General features: G+C 43.5%; 2 protein-coding genes across 2 annotated transcripts in view; both read right to left on the bottom strand.

The window, feature by feature from the left end:
* Positions 1 to 5,842, bottom strand: part of VSIG4 (V-set and immunoglobulin domain containing 4) — a 48,393-nt gene extending 42,551 nt beyond the window's left edge. Inside the window, exon 1 of the mRNA XM_077826102.1 lies at positions 5,807 to 5,842. The gene's annotated coding sequence lies outside the window, so the exon portion shown is untranslated. The remainder of the gene's footprint in view (positions 1 to 5,806) is intronic.
* LOC144269972 (V-set and immunoglobulin domain-containing protein 4-like) lies at positions 1,675 to 21,714 on the bottom strand. Its single transcript, XM_077826103.1, has 6 exons — positions 15,698 to 21,714; positions 13,057 to 13,413; positions 11,988 to 12,269; positions 10,904 to 11,017; positions 7,786 to 7,807; positions 1,675 to 6,056 (listed from the first exon to the last, which is right to left on the bottom strand). The coding sequence occupies exons 1-6, from the start codon at positions 15,750 to 15,752 to the stop codon at positions 5,843 to 5,845; spliced, it is 1,044 nt and encodes a 347-aa protein (XP_077682229.1). The 5' UTR covers positions 15,753 to 21,714; the 3' UTR covers positions 1,675 to 5,842.
* Between the last annotated feature and the right edge of the window lie 282 nt (positions 21,715 to 21,996).

Genomic DNA, 21,996 nt, shown 5'->3' with positions numbered 1-21,996 from the left:
TTTGTAACGCCCGAGAATTGGAGTGGCGCTCATAGAAATGTCACATAGAGACTCCCACCCTCTATAGTTTGGATCAGGAATGTTAAACGGGGAGTCTCAAATAAATAACACCTTTGTATGTTAAAAGAAAGTCAATACCGAAGGAATGTTAAGAGACAGGGAGTCTCAAATAAATAACAATACTCAGTGAAATAAGAAATGTGTTTTTATTAAAGTAAAGAATGTATGTGAATGAATGGTGGGTTTTGAATAATCAGGGAAGTGCCAGCCTAGGAATTTAATATCAAGTGGCTGAAGACGACGCCAGGTGGAGACAACCAGAGAACCCCACCAGAGGGCAAACTGGGATCCACCTGAGCAATTCAAAGGATGAAGAAAGCTGATGAGCACCTGACAGCCATCCTGGAGCCGTCATGACTAACAATATGACAAAGCAAATTCCACGGACTGGCACAGGAAGAAATTCCTATAAAAATGGACACTAAGGACTGAGAATTTTGAGTCTCCAGTTCTGCCACTACCCTTCAGGAGCATCGGATGCGCATCTGACACGGACTCGGCTCCACTCTCATGTACAGGTTACCTGGCCAGTACACCGTCACGAGCAACTTCTAGGCTGGTAACTATAACCCCTATGCAGAACTGGTATGAATGAATGAATATATAGTTAAGTAAAGAATAAGTAACAATATAACAGTGTGAGTTTTATATATATTTCTTTTATTATATTTATAATAAATGTGGCATTTTGCCTTGTCCCTTTAATAAGATCCTGCTGGTTTTTATTTTATTGGTATAACACATCCCCTCTCCCCCCACCCCCCACGACAGTTGGGGTAGGGGACGTTCCTGTTAACTGCTGGAAATGGCCCACCTTGATTATCACTACAAAAGGTTTTTCTCTCTCCCCCCCCCCCACTCTCCTGCTGGCAATAGCTCATCTTAAGTGATCACTCTCCTTAAGTGTGTATGGTAACATACCCATTGTTTCATGTTCTCTGTAGATATAAATCTCCCTACTGTATTTTCCACTGCATGCATCCGATGGAGTGAGCTGTAGCTCACAAAAGCTTATGCTCAAATAAATTGGTTAGTCTCTAAGGTGCCATAAGTACTCCTTTTCTTTTTGCGAATATAGACTAACACCGCTGTTACTCTGAAGCCTGTCATAATCTGAGTATTCATCTTTAGCCTTAAATGCTTGGATTTTCAGACATATAGTTTTTTAAATAAATCCTTCGAAAGACCACCCTTACCTAAAATACACATTTTAATTTTAGTTACTATAGTACAAAAAATTGCTCCCAAAGTCTTCCTGTCCTTTCGGTCCTTCTCTTTCTCCCTTCAACCGCCTCTCCCCTCCCCCCAGTTGAAGAGAGCCTTTAAAGGGACAACACCCCTTTCCTTCCAGATAGGGCAACTCGTTTGTCCAACTTTCTTTACTTCTGACTATTTGATGAACTAGCTTTAAGAGAACCCTCCAGCAAAATCAGTACCTTAGTAAGGCATAAAATTCTTTGTTATGCCTAAAATCTTTGGAAACATATTTTTTTAAAGTTGGTGAAATTTCATAAACATGTCTATTGTTATAGAGATCACACAATGTAAATTAGTGTTTCCTTTTTCTAAAAAGCAATGAACGTTGTTACGAACACACTAAACCCCTGTGACTGATTAATTTGAAATAATGTCTTTGTTTCAGTGAGTTAGATATGTAGTAATCTTGAATGATTACTTTATGAAGGCTAAATTTAAAATATAAGAGTACATTTAAAATATAAAATCAGCTTAGAAATACCGATTAAGAAAATGTAAAACAGAAGAGCTGCATCATGTCTTCCATAATATTTAATGTTGTATTCAGCAGGACAGCTGACTGGCCCTTACAAGAAAGTTTTTGCAAATAAATCTGACAAACTTCAGGCTGTATAAAAAAAAACCATGACTGACATTTTTTATTCCCAAGTTTAGTGCTTTTAATTGGGTACCTTCTGCATGTCCAGTCTTCAGCAACTGGCATGCAATGGAAAATATGCTCTATTTTCTTTTGAAAAAAAAAGACACCACTTCTGCAATTTCTTTATAGTCATTTGCTTAATTTGGGTTCAGGGATTTGGCTAGAAGGGGGTGATCAGGGAGGGAAGAGAGGAGGGGGACAGTGGGGAGCGGGCGGGGCCTGGGCAGCATGGGGGGGGGCTGGAGCAGAGCAGGGGTAGCATATGTACGGGGTCACAGGTGGGCTGAGGAGGTAGCCTCCCCAAGTGGCAGCTTCACCCACTGCCCATGAGCCCAGGTAAGAGGGGACTGGCTCCTGCACAGCCAGTGCGCACTACAGTCTCCGTAGGCAGGGGCCGTATTCACAGAGCCGAATGTGCCAGCACCACGCATTCTGTATGAGGGAGAGGGTACGGGGGTCTCTGCGAGGAACTGACACTCTCTGCCACTGTGAGGTGGGCTGGGTGGCTCGGTATCCTTGCTGCCTCATCCCTCCCCCGCCAGGCTGCAAGCCCAGGCTGCCGTCGGACACAGGGGCACCAGTTTAATAACACTGCATAGGGCCCAATAAATCCTAAGGACAGCCCTGACCACTACTATGTTTTTGTCCCCAGGAGCCTTTATAGCTATTCTGTGGGAAAATGGGCCCTTTTCCCACAGAAATGGTCTGTAAAGGACTGCTGCAGGCAGCCAGATACTCTGATCTATATTATTTGACTAGAGGACGAATTAATCAAAATCTCCAAAGGAATGTAAGGGGTTTCCACTAAAACTTGACTGTCTCCGATTGTACAAGATGGGAATGTAATCTGGGTACAGCTGCGTAAAAAGTAATAGAAGCAGTGCAAGGGGTGTTGAGTAAAAGAATTTTTGCATGTGAATCTTTTTGTGTAGTTATGTGAGGTTTTAAGGACTAAACCAATACTCATGGTTTGTAAAATCCTGTTTGTAGGTTTAGGATAATTGGTTTTTGTTTTTTTAAATAAAGAAAAAACAAACAATGGTACTAAATCTATTTGAATCTCTCATTCAAAGTTGCAAAACTGACAGACACTTTTTGCCAGACACAGATAACTAGTGTTGTTTGGCTTTGGTATTTAGCATTTAACCCTTAAGGTACCTCAATGTTTAATATGTTTTTAAATAAAGACAAAGTCATGGCTGTGGTGGGAGGCGGCTGGGGCCACGGGCTGAGGGAGATATTTTGGATTTTTTTGTGCGCCCGCACAGGAAAAAGGGGGAGGAATGAAGGGAACACTGAGCCTTGGGGTGGCTCTGGGTGATCGGACTGTCACTTTGGTGGGGGTGCAGGAGAAATCTGTGGGCATCGGGGAGACAGTTACACCTTGTGTGAAAGTTGATGTGGCTAATATAATGTTGTAGAGTTGAACTGTGGAAGGGGTGTGCATTTTCCTAGAACATGTGCAGTGTATATTGTAGAAGAAATGCAAACAAAACATGCTACTTAGTTAAAATTCTATTAGGGCTCGAAAGGGAGCCACAATAGGTTGTGTTTTCTTTTTCAGATGGCTGTGTGTTTTAGAAGCAGGAGTTAAAAGTGAAAAGTAATCAGAACTCTGGTGGAAGTTAATTGTGTCCCTTTTAAGGCAGAGTCTCTGAGCTGCTAATAGCTTTGGATCCAAAAGCAAGCCAGAAAGCCTCTGTGTGGATGCAAATTACCTAGCTGTTAGGGGAAGGAGAGCACTTCCCATAAATGGCAGTACAAAGGAGCTGCAAATAATAAATATACCCGGTCAACAAACAAGCTAGTTGTAAGCAAGAAGACTCAAATTGTGGCCCTCCAGGAAAGGGAGGTAGGAAAACAAGTCAAGCCTGAAAATAAGAGGGTCAGGTAAAAAAATAAGAGGGACAGGCAAGACTCTGTGGCGTCGGAGCTGAGAAGAGGGACACAGGGTAAATGTTCTGCGGCATCAGAGCTGGGAACAGAACACTGGGGAACAGACTATCGGCATATAGAGACAAGCCCGACTGGTGTGAAGGGCTTCAGAATATGCTTGCTCGGAAACTAACCCCAATAAACATTGCATTGTTTGTGCTTTGGACTACTGGTCTTTTGCTACTTGCTGTCTGTGTGACAAGAACCAGGGAAGTGAGGGTTGAGGGAAAGCCCACATCATCACCCTCTAGGGACAACAGTCTCCGCCCTTGACTCAAGGCTTTGACAACAGGAGGAGCTACAAGCCAGGTTCAAAGAGGTTGGAGCTGCAATTACTGTATTTGAAAATGATGCATCTGGTGTCAAGTCAGTCACCACTGGACTATGTGAAACAGTTCAGTTTAGGGCTATCAAGAAAGTACCTTGGCTTCTTAATTAGGCAAGCAGTTTCATGGTTCAGGGCATTTCAAGAGTTGGGAATGCAAGTTAACTACAAACAATACCAAGTAAGTGATTTCAGAATAGCTCGACGGGAAAGAATGGCAATTTCATAACATGGAATTGGTTCTTTGCCTGTCTCTAGCTAGCCCCCAGCTGCTTTGCATCAGCACTGCAGCTACAGGATATTGTTGGTTTAAAGACTATTGGCCACATCCAGTCCTTGCACAAGCAAGTTACATGTTTGAATTCAATAGGATAGTGCTAGGTTATAGCAGGAGCTAAATGTGTCTCTCTCTATAGCTGACCCCAGAGAATGGCCAGAAGGAGAATACAGGAGAGTTGTTTCAGTGCTCTGGGGAAAGATATTTTTGAAAGAAACACCATCATTGCTTTTTTAATATCCAACATGTGAACTGATTTAAAAAGGTACTGAACACATTTTTACAGGCGAAAATATAGTCTTGTAATTATAATCTTCAGGAAGGGATTTAGGAATAGATGACATTCGCTAAGGACAAAGTTCTGTCCAAAGTTATGCAAATTCCCTAACAGGGAGTGCCCGGATAAAACTGAGGGCAGAATCAGGCCCAACATCTGAATATGGGTTTGTGAACAGGAGTGGGTGGAAGAGAGGCAGCTACAGGAATAGTTTTAAGTTAGTGGAAAGTTTTTATTAACACAACACTTAAGGGCTGTGGCAAGGGATGGTTGTTAGCATATGATTCCATGCTAAAAATATCATTTTGCATAGGAAAACACTGTTGCCTATATTAAAGCCTAAGGGCAAAGCAAGGAGCAGAAAAAAAAATGATAGTGAGAGATGCCAACACTCCTCGCCCCAGACATTTTAAAAAGTATCTTCCATCTTTTCCATCTTTTCCAAATGTTAAAAATGCAATTCTAGCAGGAGACAAAAGGAAGGGACTCTCTGAAGGAATAGGTCCCAAGTTGCAATTTGAGATACTATATGATTGGATAGCTACTAGCAGCCAAACTTTACTACAGAATACATACAGATTTCCTCTTGCAGTAGAGGTATGGTATAAAAACTATTACAGAGCAAGATACGGATGTAGAGTTTGTTCCTTTCCGCTGGTCCCTTCAGTACTAGGCAGTTCTTATTTTGGCCTTGCTCTCAGGTTTTTTTTCCTGAACTCTCCTTGCATTATTAAAGGACCTTCCATTGTCTGTGCTGAACATTAGACCCCAGGGGGAAGAGAGAGCAAGAGAGACACACGCACACTTTTCACCTTGTATCATTCCTGGATAGTTTACAGCAGGAAGCTGATCTTAGAAGGTGCTTGAGAACTTGCATGAGAACTAATAGGGCAGACTGGATTCCATGAAGAACCAGAGGGTGATGCAATTGCCCTTCAGCAATTAAACAATGGAGCTTAATATTTTTATGAGAAGATGGAAAGGATGAAGGGCTTCCCTTAATGAATGGTCACCATTCAAGCTCTACAGCCCTACCTTCTGCACTGCTGCTGGTGTGTAAATGCTGGTTTTCTATGGAACATCCCCCAGTTCATATTCAGATGCTGTTGCTTTCACAAGAGTTGCATAGTCATTGTTTTTCACTGTGCCAATTGTCTCATATTCATTCTTTTCCACAGGCTGTGATGTATAGTTGTTTTCACCTCTAGATTTTGCTTCCTCATATGTGCACTTGTCATTGACTCCTGAATAAGTCTCTCCTCTTGTGTGGTTCTTGGAGTTAGGACTGAAACAAAAGTCGAATATTAATGGGAGGAAAGAGCCAGGGGAGACTTAACATCACCCAGTTTCAAGATCCTGGGCAATGGTCCCTCTAATTTTTCCCATCCATGTGTGGAATGAATTTTGTTATGTTCACTAATATGGAGGTGATGTCTGCTGGGGGTGTGGCCGAGGGGTTCAGAGTATGGGAGGGAGCTCAGGGCTGGGGCAGAGGATTAGGGTGCAGGGGGTGAGGGCTCCGGCTGGGGTGGGACCAGGGGTTTGAGGTGCAGGCTGCCCCGGGGCTGTGGGGGGTGGGGGGAAGAGAAGAGAGAGAGAGAGAGAGAACTCCCCCCAGCTCTCTCTCCTTGCAGCAGCCTCTGGGCTCAGATTGAGCAACTCTCCCCGCCACAGCAGCTGCGAGGCTGGGGAAAAAGGCACCTCTCCACGCCACAGCCCCTGGGTGGGGGAGTCCTCTCTCCCAGTGGCAGCCCCAAAGCTGGGAGGGAGAGGCATGTCTCCGTGACGTGCCGCAGCCCCAGGGCTGGGGGAGTTAAGTGCGCAGCCTTTGGTGGCCTCCTGTGCGGCGCCAGACCTTAGTGGGAATTTAGGTCCTGGGGCCAGATTTTAGTCTGCATTGCACCAGCATAAACCTGGAGTCATTCCACTAATGTCCGTGGAGTGACACTGGATTTACAGCAGGGTAGCAGAGATCAGGCTTTAGTCCTCTGATTTTAAATGACAGTGGAATATTAGCTATGGAACAACAAGACCCCGGATACTAACCCAAGCACATTATGGGAGGCTGAAAAAGTTGTATTAAAAGGAAAAGCAACAATCTGCTAAGTTTGGGACCAAATTCTCTGCTGATGTATGACACTGACCTCAGTGGGGCTATGCCAGCTGGGGATTTGGCCCTTGGAAAATAAAGGACAGAATAAATAGTGGACAAATTGCAACATATGGGCCAAGTACAGCTGATAAAGTTCTCCAAGGCGGCATGTGGCTGGCCACATTTTTTACAATGAAGGTGCAACCAACGAAGAGAAGTCCCAGCATGCAGTGAGCAATGTTGATCAGAGTTAGACCTTATTTTAACATACTGCTGTACAAACCTCACTTGGACAAATTTCACTGGCAGAATACCACACTGCAACATACACTCTTACGATCACTTTATTGGCATCTGGATAAGTAGCTCCCACATTACATGTTGTTTTATTGTCAGGACCTTTAAATTGGCAGCTTGTCTTGTGTATGTGTGTTAGTGAATGGAAGAGTAGGACACAGGGATTCAAATTTAGGATTAGGATGGTCCAGGAAGAAATACCAGGGAGTAATGGAAGGAGGTTCAGCAAAGGACAGTTTTGGATGAACATCAGGAAATGGTTCTCAATTGGGAGACTATCCCAAGGGAAGAGCTAGAAATTCTTGTTCTTTAGATTCTGGACAAAACTCTGTGAATTCACTACAGAGGACAATTGTCACTGGTCTCTTTGGTGAAGGAACAGAGAATCCAATAGGTCTTTTCCAACTGCAATTTTGGTGATTCTAAGATATTCACAAACATTTCTATCGCTGTCCCCTGTGTGAGTATCTAATGCTGTCAATCACAAATACCATTAAGACCCCCTCCTCCTGTATAACCAAAGAGGACATTCATTCTTCACTTGGCAAATAGCTCTCCTGCCACAGAAATCAATATTACAACCCCAGAAGTTCTTTCAGCATGACAGATAAAGAATCTTACTCACCATGTTACTTCATTCGGATTATCTGAAAACAAGAAAACGAAATGTTTTGTAGCTTTATTCTTCCAAGTGGAAATCAGATTTTTATTTTTAAAGTCTTATCATTGAAAGATGTAATAATAATTGCCCTTACATAACACAGTATGTTTTTATAACACTGTACAATCATAAACTAGTGCATCCATTCCAGGACCCTGTTTGGTTAGTGTTGTTCCCATTTTACCCATTGTAAAACCAAGGCAGAGTGGTTAAGAGACTTGCCAAAACCGGGAATAGAAACAGCCTTGTGTTTAGTTCATTACATCTTGCTGCCCCTTCCTGGATGATGGTTCTATTTAAGAATGGCCGTGAAGGGAAAGACCAATGGTCCATTCTAGCCCAGCATCCTGTCTTCCAACAATGGCCAGTGCCAGGTGCTTCAGAGGGAATGAACAGGAGAAGCAATCATCGAGTGATCTAATTCTTTTTTTGAGCCCTGTGATAGTGATAATTTCCAAAAGGCTTCTGTCACTGAAGTACCCTATGCTGCAATGAACGCTGAAAATCTCTTCCCATTAGGGCTGGATGTATTAGGCCTGTCCAGCTAGCGAGTAGACACTAAAGTTGATTCAACCAGAACGAAAAATTAAAATTGCAAAATTAGCATCAAGTTTACAAAGGGATTCAATTACGTTTATCTGTGAACATACTGCAATGACAAAATAGATACATGACATGACCTCTAAACTAGTAATATGTAGATACTTGATGCTCTGAGAAAAAAGTCAGTTTTACAAAACTGAAAACAAATCACAAATCAGCTGGGGGGGGGGGGGGAGGAAGTATTTAAACAGAAAAATGTGAATAATAATTGGGAACAATTTAAGATGGCCAAGAAGCCACAATTGCACCATTTAACACTGGGGGAAGCAGATAGTAACAAATAAAAACAAACAGCTAAGAATTGTAGAAAATTGATTAAGGAAGTAAAAAAAAAATCTATGCCCAGCAGAGTTAAGAACAATAAGGAGTTTTTATTTACAAACAAGGAACAAAAGGAATCCAGACAATAGTACTGGTCCACTATTAGATGAAAATGGAAGTATGGTCAATAATAATAATGTGGGGGGGAAAAGGAATAGTGTCCAATAATAACTAAATAGCATAATAAACTACTGATGCTAAACAATCTGTTCCACCTTGTATTTAGTTGTGACTCTCTCAGTTAATTTCCCACACCTGAAGATGTTTGCAACATCAGAGTGTCACAGTTAAATACAAGGTAGAACAAATTGTGTAGCATGAGTAGTTAACACATATTTCAAGGGATCAGATCTGTGTAGCTTGAAAGCTCGTCTCTCTCAGTAACAGAAGTTGATCCATTACAAGATATTACCTCACCAGCTTGTCCCCCAGAATTGTTGGCATTTGACTAGAGGCAGCTGTAGGGGTTAGGTGGTTCTCTCTTCTCTCTGCCATGTGCTCAGTGACACAAGCCTTCTTGCTGCTTTATAAAACTCTCTCTCTCCCTTTATTTTTACTCTTTCTGTAACAGGCTAAGAGACTTGCTTTTCTCAGCTGTTCTCTCTCACTTTGTGTCTTATCTTCTCTAATATACATGCTCTATTCTTTATTTCAAAAGACATACTTTGAAAAAAGTGTGAAAAATAATTGTAATCTAAATGCATAAACAATATTTTCTAAAAACTAATATTTAATACCTTTATTTAAAAAAAATAATTTCTCTGAAAAGACCTCAGCATATTTAAGGGACATATTTTTTGCAGTTTTAAAACACTCTTTTCTGACATTTTTCATTTTTCACTGTCATAGTCCATGTTATTTTGTAAATTATCTAAAAATGCCTATAAAAGTATTTTTCTTTAAAATGTGTGTAAAATACCTGTTTTCTTCTAACCTTAACACGTAAAACTCACACAAACAGCCCTAAAGTTCCCCATGAAAAAAAAATTCAAAATGGCCAACTTCACCAAAAGCACACATATCCCAATAGGAGACTGGGGCAGAATGTAAACCAAAAAAGGGGCATGGAAACTGGTCAGAGTTATGTGGTGACAAACGCTATACAGTGCTTAGCTATGTAGACCTGAATTATCCCAACACTGGGGTGGTATTTGATCTGGGAGTTTATTATACATTTAGGGGACAATATGGGTCCAGATCTGAATTTCATGTCTGTTCAAATGCGGGGTTTGGGCCTTTCTCCAGAGTGACGTAGTTCATTGCCTGCTCATGTCCTGCTTAGTTCTTGGTTGCCCGGTGACTGCTTTGCACCAGCTAAGCTAGTGCAATATGGCTGCCCGGAATACCCGCAGCACAGACGGCTTTCTCTGGCAGATGCTGAGTTATCTCTCTGCCCTTTCATATTTGCTCACCACCCATGGAAGGGGTTGTAATGAATCTGCTAAGCAGGGAACTACCCATTCCCATCAACCACCTCCCCACCACACTTCATTTTCCACAGGCCAGGTAGGAGGAGGGGGCAGAATTCTATTGAAAGAACGGACCAAGGAAGTTCTCTGGCCCTTCTTTGGAAGCAGAGGTGGCATGGCCAGCAGCAGCAGTGAAGCCTAAGGCAGAGGGAAACGTCCAGGAACTATGTACGGAGCAGGCTGCACAGAAACCAGGAAACCACACATGGAACAGGGGATGACTTGAAGCAGGAAGTTCTATGGCTTGTGTTCCGCAGGAAGGCCAAGGCTAGATGATTACAGTGGTCCCTTCCATCATCTACTCTTTCTACAGTCAATAGGAACTGTGCTGAGATGTCAATTGGAAGCAACTTTTATAGAATGAAACCATGTTGACTTCCTAGCAAACAGCTCTGGGGCACACAGCTGCAAGAAGTGCATTTGCACGATTGGAATGGATAGATAAAGTACTGTAGCTCAGTGCTCAGAGAAAAGGAGACTAGCACAGTGGATTCTGATTACCCTGTCAGTTCCTGTTCTTCATAAACTAAGCCTACCCCTTAGTGTTCCATTTCAAGAAGTGATCTCGATTGACTTATTTTCTTTCATTGCACTGTAGCAATGTTTTTATTTGGCCTCTCTCCAGAAATCTTCAGAAGCAAAAAAAGTCATCCTGTTCGCCCGGCGCATCCCCAGCACACCCCACTCACCCTTCTTGGTCTCTCTCTTACACAAGACGACCGCAATGACAACACACACCACAGCCACAGGGAGCACGACAATCAGGATGATGAGATAGAGGGGCAGGCTGGTCCCCTGGTACCCTAGATCAAAACAGCACACTGTGAGGTTTCAAGTAAGGAAGCAATTGTGCTCTGCTGGACTCGCCAACATACTGAATTCTCCCAAACCATGGGAGTTATGGAGGCAGGAATTTTGCTCCTGATGACTTCATGACGAACCACATGAAATTAAGGAAATCCATGACTCCTCTAGGCATGTCCTTCCAAGTGTTAGGACAGCTGCCGTCCCATGGAGTCTGCAACCAAGTAGCCCAATGGCACAAGGTCATGCTTCACAGGAGAGCAGAGGAAAGGGGTGTAGTAGCTAGAACCACATAGGGCAGCAGAGGTCATTTCCAGCAAGTTCTATCAACCTGAGGACTAACTTCTAAAATGGCAGCAAGTGGACATGTCACATTCAACCCACCCTTCTCCATCATTCACACAGAACCGCAATGAAACCACCGCTTCGCTTCCTGTCTCCCAATTGCTTCCAATTCAGCACTGAGCAGGCCTCACCTCCTTCTGATACCATGGTGTGCACCTTGATCTCAGAGCAAGGCACCATGGTTGCTGATTTTGTGAGGTCTAAGAGAGAAGTGACAAATGTGTCAGACTCTTCCACCCCTTCAATTATGAATTTATAAATTGGATAAATGCAAAAGTTGTAAACCTCCCACGTCTTATAGAGCACTTCTCATCTGTAGATCTCAAAGGACATGACAAAGGGAATGCCCGTTATCTCCAAGGGTAAACTGAGGCACAGGAAGGGGACTTGCCTAAGGTCAGCAAGCTGGCAAGTGGCAGAGCTGGAGGACTGAGAACATTTTTATGACCCTAGCCAGTGATCAGCTTTGTCCTAACTAGGAAGGCTGAGAGTGACAGCTAGCGAATCTCACTGTTGTTTACATTCAATCTAAATGTCTAAACCTTTCTTAAAACCGCTTAAGCCATTTGTCTCATCATCACCCAGTGTCTCAGAGATCACCAAGCACTAATTTGGGGCACTTACCCCTCACAGTCAGCTGCACTGCATCACTCTGCCGTATGACTTGTGAGCTTGCTCTGTTTTCTGCTTCACAGTAATATTTCCCCGTGTCAGACGTTTGCAGAGACTCAAACATGAGTACGGCGTGATTGCTCACAGGTACTGCGTTTCCTCCTGGCTCTCCCTTGAACCATCGGTAGATGATGGGTGGGGACCCACTGACAGAACAGGTCAGGCTTGTCCGAGCCCCTTTTGGTACAGTGAATCCCAGAGCGCCTGGTCTGATGATGGGTTTAGTCACTGCAACTGAAAGACAGAGGGAAAGGGATTTGGGTCTGAATTGTCCTGAAGTTGCAGGGTATTTGATCTGGGGATTTGGTCATCATAGAGAAAGGTGCAGGAGTCAGACTTCCCTGAATTCCATGGCTGTTCACCCTTCTCCAGAATGAATTCATTCATGACCTGCTCATATAATCCCCTTTTATACAGAGTTTCTGAGCTCCCTTCATGGTTTCCTTGTGACTGCTTTGCACCAGCCGTGCCAGCACAACGTGGCCACTGCAGGGAATACCCCCACACCACAGCCTGTCACAGTCAGAGGCAGAGCCATTTTTCTGCCCCTCCATAAGCCTTCCACACCAAATGCACAGAGAGAGTTCTGGGGTGTGTTGGGGATGTTCTTGAGTGTGCAGCTGGGGCAATCCTGTACTCCAACTCTTCTGTAACTGCTGCAAGGCCCACAGATATGTTCAGCAGTGAGGCACTTTAAAGCAGTCGTGAAGGCTGTCTTAAGTAGCACTAGTGGCCAAGCTAGGTACAAGCCACACCCCCAAATCAACGTCACAGGCATGAATCCCATCCTTTGGTCCATGTCCCTCTAACTAGGATGGGGCTAATGCCAATGCAGTGAAGATGATGCATGGCACTCGAGAACCCGTGGGAAATGCTGGCCCCAACCCTGCGGATGTGGGGAGTCAGTGGGGAGTGGAAGTCCCTCCGCATAACCCCATCCGAACCAGATAGAAAGCCAGCTCGGGCAAGTGCTTTATGAGTGAGAAATGCCAAGTAAATCACATTTTATTATTGGATTTACCTTTAACGACATTAACTCTAGTGGTTCTCTCCCTTGTTAGCAGGCTCTTGTCCTGGGCTCTCCAGGTGACTTTGCAAGTGTAGTGTCCGCTGTCTGAGACTTCAAGCTTCTCAATTTCAAGAGACACATCGCCTGGCCTGCTATTTGGCACGCTGACCCTACCTCTGTACTGCGACAACAGGATGTGATCATCAGAGCTATCCCTTCGAAAGATGGTGGCGGGGCTTTGATCTCGTTCCAGGGTCCAAATGACTGTTTGCTGCACAAAGTCCTGGGAAGGCACGTAGACACATGGCAAGGTGATTGAACTCTTCCATGTCCCTTCAATGTCATAGGTGCCAGTCAGTTCCAGGATGGCTGTAGAGAGGGAACAGGAGATGAGGGGTAGAAATAAAAGAACAAAGGAGAGAATGTCAGTAAGACCAAAGAGTGCTAGAGGCACATCCAGGTGGAGTCCACTAAGCTGCAAGCACACAGACAGCAGTTCTTGACAAACACTACTGCTCGATTTCCCTAGTCGCACCTAGTGGATAGGGCAATGGCTTAGGATGTGGAGACCTGGCTTCAGTTCCCTGCTCCACCGTGGAATTCATGTGTGACCTTGGGCAAGCCACTTATTATTTCTTATTCCCCCCTCTGTAAGATGCAGATAACACCACTTTGCTGTCTCACAGGGGTGTGGTGAGGAAACATACATGAAAAGATTGTGAAGTGCTTTGAGCTCTATTCATGAAAAGGAATTGTGGTTATTGCCTCTCAGATCCTGTCATAACTTAATGTGGCTGCTTAAAGTTTTTCTCCCTCTTCCTTAAAGTGCCCCACAAAGCAGAAAGAGATATTCAGAGGCTGATGCACACCAAGGCATGTTGTCCTAATTAGTTCGAACACAAGTCATGTGTTCTCTTAAAATGTCACTGGCCTTTGGTCCATGAACTGGAACAATGGATGCGAAGTTCCTTGAACTTTGGGGAGGTCCAGATCTGCATCTGGTCTTCTTGGTTCATGGCCACCCTTATAAGACAAATCTCAACCAGATCACTGGATCGGAACTATGGGCAAGTTTGCATTTGGAGCCACATTTCTTATCTCCAAGTTCTGTGAAGCTAGGCTCACTCTTCCAGTATATCAGATCGCCATCCAAATTTCAGCCTCGAATTGTCTGAGCTGCTGCATCTCATTAGCAAATGACTTCAGAATTTTCCTCAAAGTCCAGCTTTTACTTTTCATCCCCCTGAACCCCTTTTCTGAAAGCCTCCTGTTACTTTTAACTCCGTTTAAAATGGAACTCCAAGTAAGCAACTGAAATAGGAGCTCACATACATCTAAACTTTTCCTTTTGCATCAGAAACCAGGACTGGTGCCTTACTTGACATCCTTTCCTAAAACTGGGTTTCCACACTCACCTTTCAAAGCAGTTTTCAACATTTTCCCTTTATCCTGTTTTCCAAGTTCATTGTCATTCAGTGCAGATTTACTGATAAAGTGCAAGCACATTTCATTTGAAACTGCAGCACGATGTAAAATGACAGCTCAGATTCTGATCTCAATTACACAACTGTAAGATATTTTATTTACACTTATGGAGGTCAGAATCTGTTTGGAGGAGAGTTGTGTGTAGAGCCATAGCTAGCACTGTAATTACGACACCCACTAGTACAGGAGTGGGCAAACTATGGCCCGCGAGCTGTTTTAAGCCAGCCTGCATGCTGCACCAGCGGCTCAGCCCCACTCCACACGGGGCACTGGGGTGGGGCTGCACCACATGGCTCAGCCCTGCTCTGGCCGGGGTGCTGGGTCAGGGGCTGTACCACGCTTGAGGTAAGTGCCGCTTGGAGCCTGCACCCCATAGCCTCTCCCTGTGCCCCAACCCCCTGCCCCAGCCCTGATCCCCCTCCTGCTCTCCAAACCCCTTGATCCCAGCCCAGAGCACCCTCCTGCACCCCAAACCTCTCATCCCCAGCCCCACTCCAGAGCCCACACCCCCAGCCAGAACCTGCACCCCTTCCTGCACCCCTGCCCCAACCCTGATCCCCCTCCCGCCCTCCAAATCCCTTGGTCCCAGCCCAGAGCACCCTCTTACACCCCAAAATCCTCATCCCCAGCTTCATCCCAGAGCCTGCACCCCAACCCCAATTTTGTGAGCATTCATGGCTCGCCACTCAATTTCTATTCTCCGACATGGCCCGCAGGCCAAAAAGTTTGCCCAACCCTGCACTAGTAGGATTCTGAAAAGCTAAGTTCAAAAAGAATGAACATATTCCAACCACAACATGAATTCTGAAGAAGCTAAAATGCCAGAGAATAAACTCTCCCAGTACCCTGGACAGTCTTGTTTTATTCTTAGTCTGAGTACATTAAATCTGACAAATTGCTCAATACTGGGCTGTTTCTTACATTCTCCTTGTTGTATGTGATGCAAATAGCTGAACTGGAAATATACAAGCTGCATTTTCACTCCAGGGATAACAAGCTGCTACTTTCCACATGGTTTGAATTTGAAGTGACTGAAAACCAAGCTGGTAGAACAGAAGAGATACTGGTTTTCACAGCCTTTTAAAGGTTTAATTCTTTTATCAGGTCCATACCTATGTGAACTTAGATTAACTGTCTCTGAATATGGAAAATGTTTTCATTTACTCACCACTGCAGAAGGTGAAGGAATTCACAAACACCACTAGCCACACTAACTTTTCCATTCTTCACAGAACCGCAGCTACTTCTCTTACCCTGGACCTCCTCTCCTATCCTCAGATGCCAAGTCAGCCATACTTCCTTTCAGCACTCGCTCACTCAGCTAGCATACAGAGTTGCTGCTGCTCTTTTCCTTCCTTTTTTTCACAAAAACCACAAGTATGTTCTTACTGAAAGTGTTGGAGTGATGGGTCTACAGACAGGACGGATCCTAATGAAGGATGAAGTTAGGAAAAAGGCCTAAGGTTTTTTCCCCTCTTTTTCCATTACATATTACCTTTACTTTGAGTCTGCTTTGCTTGCCATTCATTTGATTGGCCAAGTAATTGTTTCCTTTGATTATCTTTTTAACTGGACATTTTTGCCTTCTTTTCATGTTTTGCATTCTTCTCTCAAAGGCCGTATTTTTAGATCATCTATCACACTCAAGTTCTGTTAAAAGCACATTATGGTTGCAAAGAGAAGCACTCAATAGTTAGGAAGTGCCAGAATAAAGATAAATTGATTTTGGCCCAGTCTATATGTATATGCATTAAGGCACAGTATTGAATTATAGGATCACTTTTTTTTCCCCCACAGGACCCCTGCCTCGTTCAGTGCACAAAATGGCAGGTGAATGAACAGCTGTTTGATTTTGTTTTCTCCTCATTGTTCAACGTGTGGACTTTGGCTGGTTGAGGAGCTTGCTGGATCATTAATATTGATTTTCAATAAGCTTTGGGGCACTGGGAAAGTTCCAAAAGACCAGGAGAAAGCAAGTGTTGTGCCAAATTTTTATAAAGGGTAAACCGGGTAATCATAGGCCTCTTGGCCTGACATCAATCCCAGCCAACATAATGGAGCAACTGATATGGCACTTGGTTAATGAAGAAGTAAAGAATGATAACATAATTAATGCAAATCAATATGGGTTTATGGGAAATAGATCCTGCCAAATTAACTTGATAGCGTTTTTTTTTTTTTAAATGAGATTACAAGTTTGGTTCTTAAATGTAATAACGTTGGCTTAATACAGTAGACATCTTCAAGGCATTTGACTTGATACCACATAGCATTTTGTTAAACAAAACCTATTTAGAACAATATAAAATTAACATGGCACACATTAAATGGGTTAAAAACTGGCTAACAGATAAGTCTCAAAATGTAACTGTAAACAGGGACTCATTATCAAGCAGGTTTGTTTCCAATGTGGTTTTCCAGAGATCGGTTCTTGGCCCTGTGCTATTTAGCTTTTTAATCAATGACCTGTAAGGAAACAAAATCACTGATAAAGTTTGCAGACGATACAAAAATTTGGGGAGAGGTAAATAAGTAAGATGACAGGTCACTAATGCACAGCCATCAGGATTGTTTAGTAAACTGGGGGCAAGCAAGCAAACAATATGGGCTTTAATGTGACTAAACAAATGCATAGTCTAGGAACAAAGATGGTGGCCAGGCTCATGAGATGGAGGGCTAGATCCTGGGAAGCAGAGATTCTGAAAAAGATTTGGGGGCTGTGGTGGGGGGAAAAAAAAATCAGATGAACAAGAGCTCCCCCATTGTGACTCTGTGCCAAAAAAAACCTAATGTGATCCTTGGATGCAGAAGCAGGGGAATCTCAGCTAGAAGAAAGGTTAATTTACCTCTATTTGGTACCAGGGCAACTGTTGCTGGAACCCTGTGCCCACTTTTGGTGTCCACACTTCAAGAAGGATGTTGATAAATTAAAAGGAGTTCAGAGAAGAGCCACAAGAATGATTAAAGTTTTAGGAAACATGGCCTATAGTGAGAGAGTCACGGAGTTCAATCTATTTAGCATAACAAAGAAAAAGTTAAGGGATTACTTGATCAAGTACCTACATGGGAACAATATATTTGATGATGGGCTCTTCAATTAGCAGACAAAGGTATAACAAGACCTAATGGCTGGAAATTGAAGCTAAACAGTCAGACTGGAAAAAAGGTAAATTTTTGAACAGTGAGGGTAATTAACCATTGGGACAATTTTCCAAGGGTCATGGGGGATTCTCAATCACTGGCATTTAAAACAAATCTAATCTTGACTTTAAAAGATATAGTCTAGTTCAAAATGAATTATTTTGGGGGAGTTCTGTTGCCTGTATTATGCAGAAGGCCAGACAACATGACCACATGGTCCTTGCTGGCCTTGGAATTTATCAGTCAAGTTACTAAGGAGGCACGCCTGAACTAGGATCAGCTAATTCTCCAAGTTACAGAGGAGGAGGAATAAACCAGAACCTGAGAAGGGCTGTCAATGGACAAAAGGGTTTATGAGTTATTGAAGAAGACCCTTGACAGGAGAAACTGAGGCAGGGGATGCTTACACAGATGCCCTGAGGCTAGGAGGAGGCACACAGGAGGCAACCATCTGATGGCAGTGCTCTTCTCAGTGCCAGTGCTGAGTAGCATACAGCCATATGATCTCATGGTCCTTCCCCCAAAGGGAATCATCTTCCCTCGATCTAGAAGGCTGTGAGCAGTCATTCGGATACCACAGACCAAGTGCCAAAGATATAAAATCACAGTCGAGGAGAAGTGACCAATATCACCGCTGTGGCTGGGATTTCTCCCCCAGCCTCCCATTTACTATAATTTTAAAACTTGAATTTGGGGCTCAAAGTACCAGAGACTGACGTTCTCCATGTCCCCCAGAGTAAGTACAGCCAGGGACCAACACTGTACCTCAGTCACCATTATCCCTAAGGAACACAGGGAAGTTCAGTCCCCAGGCCCCTACAATCCTTATCCTCGCAGCTGAGTCAGAGAGCTCGATAAGTGTCCATTGTACCAATTGTTTTTGTGATGCAAGCACCACTTTGGCTCTGGAATGGGGCTGAAACCCTCCTATTTGTTTCACACAGGCCAACAAAAGGGGGGTGACGAATCAGGAGAAGGTTGGTAGCAAGCTGTTGTCAAACAATCTGCACGCAGAAGAAAGGGCAAGTTATACAGCAAACATTCACACTAAATCTCCCTACTGCCTCCCATCACAGCTGACTTCTAGAACAGGCTAAAGAGCAGCCACGAAACCGCCAGTTTTAGTCTAGATTTTGGCTGTTACATCAAGAAACTGATGGCACTGGCCATAACACTCACAACTATCACAGTCAGCAAACAGTGACACAGAAAATCATAAAACCATGGCCTTCATTCCAGTTAGTGAAATAAAAACCTAATGCAAATCAGCTTGATTCTGGCCATGGTTTCTAGGCCCTTTGGGCTGCTTCACGCAGCAGTGGCTTTCCTGGCGGAGAACCTCCAGGAGACTGACATGAGTTTTGCGTTGTTTCATTATCTGAGTCAAGCTCCAGTAACACATCTGGAGCTTCTTTAAACAAACTGATGACGCTATTCTCCCAATGCATCCTGCTGTAGATCACAACCTGGGATAGAAGAACCTGTTTTATAGGGATAGGGAATGGTTTCCCAGGTCTGGGCATCTCTGACATTTTGAGAAGTGTCCTGGCATCTCTACTTTCAATCTGAACAGCTTCCAGAGCTGGGCAGAAGGGACACTAGCATGAAATGTTCAAAACGAAGAAAGGAAAGGTGAAGAGAAGCAATCTCCCCTTAATTATTTTATCTCATAGTAGCCTGTTATGAGAGATCGCTCCCTATTGGGAAGCTACTAGTAAGATAGCTAAGTTTACGTATAGGGCAATGTCTGGGAACCTACAGAACTACTTTAAGGAGTGCTTAATGAGAGAAGACTGTACATGTGGAGGAAGGAACATAGCCTGAATGTTTCACCTGTCTTGGCTTGCTCTCTTTGTAGGTATGAACACTGAACATGGTGTCAGAAGAGAATTGGCCCCTCCAGGTTCATTCATTCAGAAACTAAGTATATCAAAAAGAAAAACTCAAAGAGAAAAGGATAATCATGGCAGCAAACCAGATTGCTGTCCATGAGCAGATAGAGAAGACAGACAATGGTGTTTCGCAATTGTCCATTCTTTAGATCAGTGCTACTCAAAGTGGTGGTCCGTGGACCGATGCCGGTCCACGAGCCATCGGCTGCCGGTCTGCGTGCACACTGGGAAAAAAAAATTGCCAGAGCCCACCTCAGATAGCTTGAGAAGCACTGGTCTAGATCCTTTAGATCACAAGGGAAAACTACAAAATTGCAACAAACTGGATAAAAAGGAAACAAAATAAGAACAGCCTCACTATTAACTGTGGCAGGCAAAGGCCGCCACATGCTCCAAATACTTCTGGACATGTCAGCAGCAGACCCATGTAAAATACTAGAAGTGCTCCAAATGATATTGAAGATCTCTCTTCAACCAGTGTAATCATGAATCTGAACAAACAGATCAATAGTCATTTTCACAGCTTGGCAATCTGACTCATAGGATTATCAAATCTTAAAGAGATAATTACTAATATATTAGTAATGGGAGAAAAGACAAAGGAGCTTGAAAGAGAATGCTCAGAAAGCCCACACTAACTCTACCAAGAGCGAGGGACATGTACAAAGCCAGTGTTCAAGCTCACATCCAAATGCAGAGCATAAGTGGAACAGACAGATTAGTTTACCAAGTAGCCAAGGAAAAGAATAAAAACTACAAGGAAAAATACACCAACATTTGTGCAAAAGCAAATGCACAAATCACAAAGCAGAAGAGAGAAAAAATGCTAAGGAAGACCTGGGGGTACTGCCGAGAAAAACATGTTAATGGAAAATGCCAAGCATCTGGGGTCTTGCCAAAATTACGGAATAAGAAATTATGCCAAGGCTTGCAGAAAAAAACAAAAAGAAGTGTACCAGATCAAGGAAGCAAGCAGTGACTCAGAGGAGGGGAGTCTGCACATGACAGTAATATATTGCGAAAGAGCAAAATTAAATGGTTTGTGAAGCTCAGACTAGCAGCAGATGCAAAGAAAAGGCAGCAGCACACATGCAGAAAACTGAATGTCAAATAGATGTGGAGGCATCGGTGAATGTGCTAGGCTAAGAAGATTGGTATTATGCAAGAGAAGAAAGTGAAATTGCAACCAAGTGAAGCCAAATTAAAATTAGGCAAGGCGTGATCATAATACACTAGGACAGTGAAAATTACATGCAGAATACCCAGGAAAAGTGATCAGGCAGAAATTTCTGGTAGCACAAACACAGAAACCACTGCTTTGAGCTAGAACAATTGAAGTCTGAAACCTGGGACAAACAATTCATACAACAGACACAACCAAAAACATACCCAGAGCAGACAATGAACCATGGCAACCCTGCAGCAAAGCTGCCAAAAGATTATCAAGCTGGTTTTGAAGGACTGGGATGTCATCAAGGCATGTCACACCCAGAAACAAATAAAACAATTCAGCCACTATCGGCCTCACAGAGTACAGTTTAACATAAAAAGAAAAAAGAATAGAAGCAACAAAACAAACTTAAAAGTCATAAAGCCCCCAAGTTAGATAAACAGCATGACAGCCATTGTGAAGCCCTGCAAGCTGCACATTTGTAGACATCCAAATAGTTTAAACAAAGCACTAAGAGCAGCTCACTACAAAATGCTTACAACTGAAGAAGTGTTACTTGACATTGTAAAGCTCAAAACAGCCTCAGTATTTGCCAAAGACTGATATTGGCAAGTGCTATTAGGTAAGGAAAGCAGCTACCTCACCATATTTTGGACTTCAGCAGGAAGATACAGAGCGCTGAGAATGCTGCTTGGGATCAAAACCTGTAGTGAAGGACTATCAATGCCACCTGCAAGCCATACTAACAAGACTTGCAGGGATAAGCGTCACTCACAGTTGAGGACATTCTAGTATGCAGATGCAGACACAGCATTGCAGAAACTATGGCCGATAAGGACCTCAACCTCATCTCTCTGCTAGAAAGAGCCAAGAAAGTAAATCTGAAAGTGAATTAAAAACAAGTTGTAATTGTGGTTCACTGCAGTGTGATACAGGGTACACTGGTTGACCTCCCAAGAGCGCAAACCACAGAGGCAAGTATTGGACATGGTTACCTTAAAATAATGCAGCCATCACACGCAAAGAACTGGTGCCCAACTTTCCCATCCTGGCATGCTGTGATGTGAACAAAGAGGAATCCACATAATGTGAGGACAGTGAAAAAGGGGTTGGTGCATGTCTCCTACAGAAGCTTTCACATCAAGATAGCAATCACCAAGGGGGGAGGGGGGAGGAAAGAGAGAAAAGATACACCCAAATTGAAAAGGAACACCTTGCTAGAGCTTCAGAATGAAGTCTATTATTGGAACAGAACATTTCGAT

Source organism: Eretmochelys imbricata, chromosome 9, assembly GCF_965152235.1.
Source record: "Eretmochelys imbricata isolate rEreImb1 chromosome 9, rEreImb1.hap1, whole genome shotgun sequence".
NCBI classification, from domain to species: domain Eukaryota; kingdom Metazoa; phylum Chordata; order Testudines; family Cheloniidae; genus Eretmochelys; species Eretmochelys imbricata.
This window is presented reverse-complemented; position numbering and strand designations above follow the sequence as displayed.

Bases quoted from the DNA above. Each gene is read 5' to 3' on its own strand.
- LOC144269972 (XM_077826103.1), bottom strand. From the start codon at position 15,752: ATGGAAAAGTTAGTGTGGCTAGTGGTGTTTGTGAATTCCTTCACCTTC. The intron at 13,414-15,697 runs GTGAGTAAATGA...CCCTCTCTACAG, and splicing joins TTCCTTCACCTTCTGCAGTG to CCATCCTGGAACTGACTGGC. The intron at 7,808-10,903 runs GTGAGTGGGGTG...TCTTGTTTTCAG, and splicing joins TAAGAGAGAGACCAAGAAGG to ATAATCCGAATGAAGTAACA.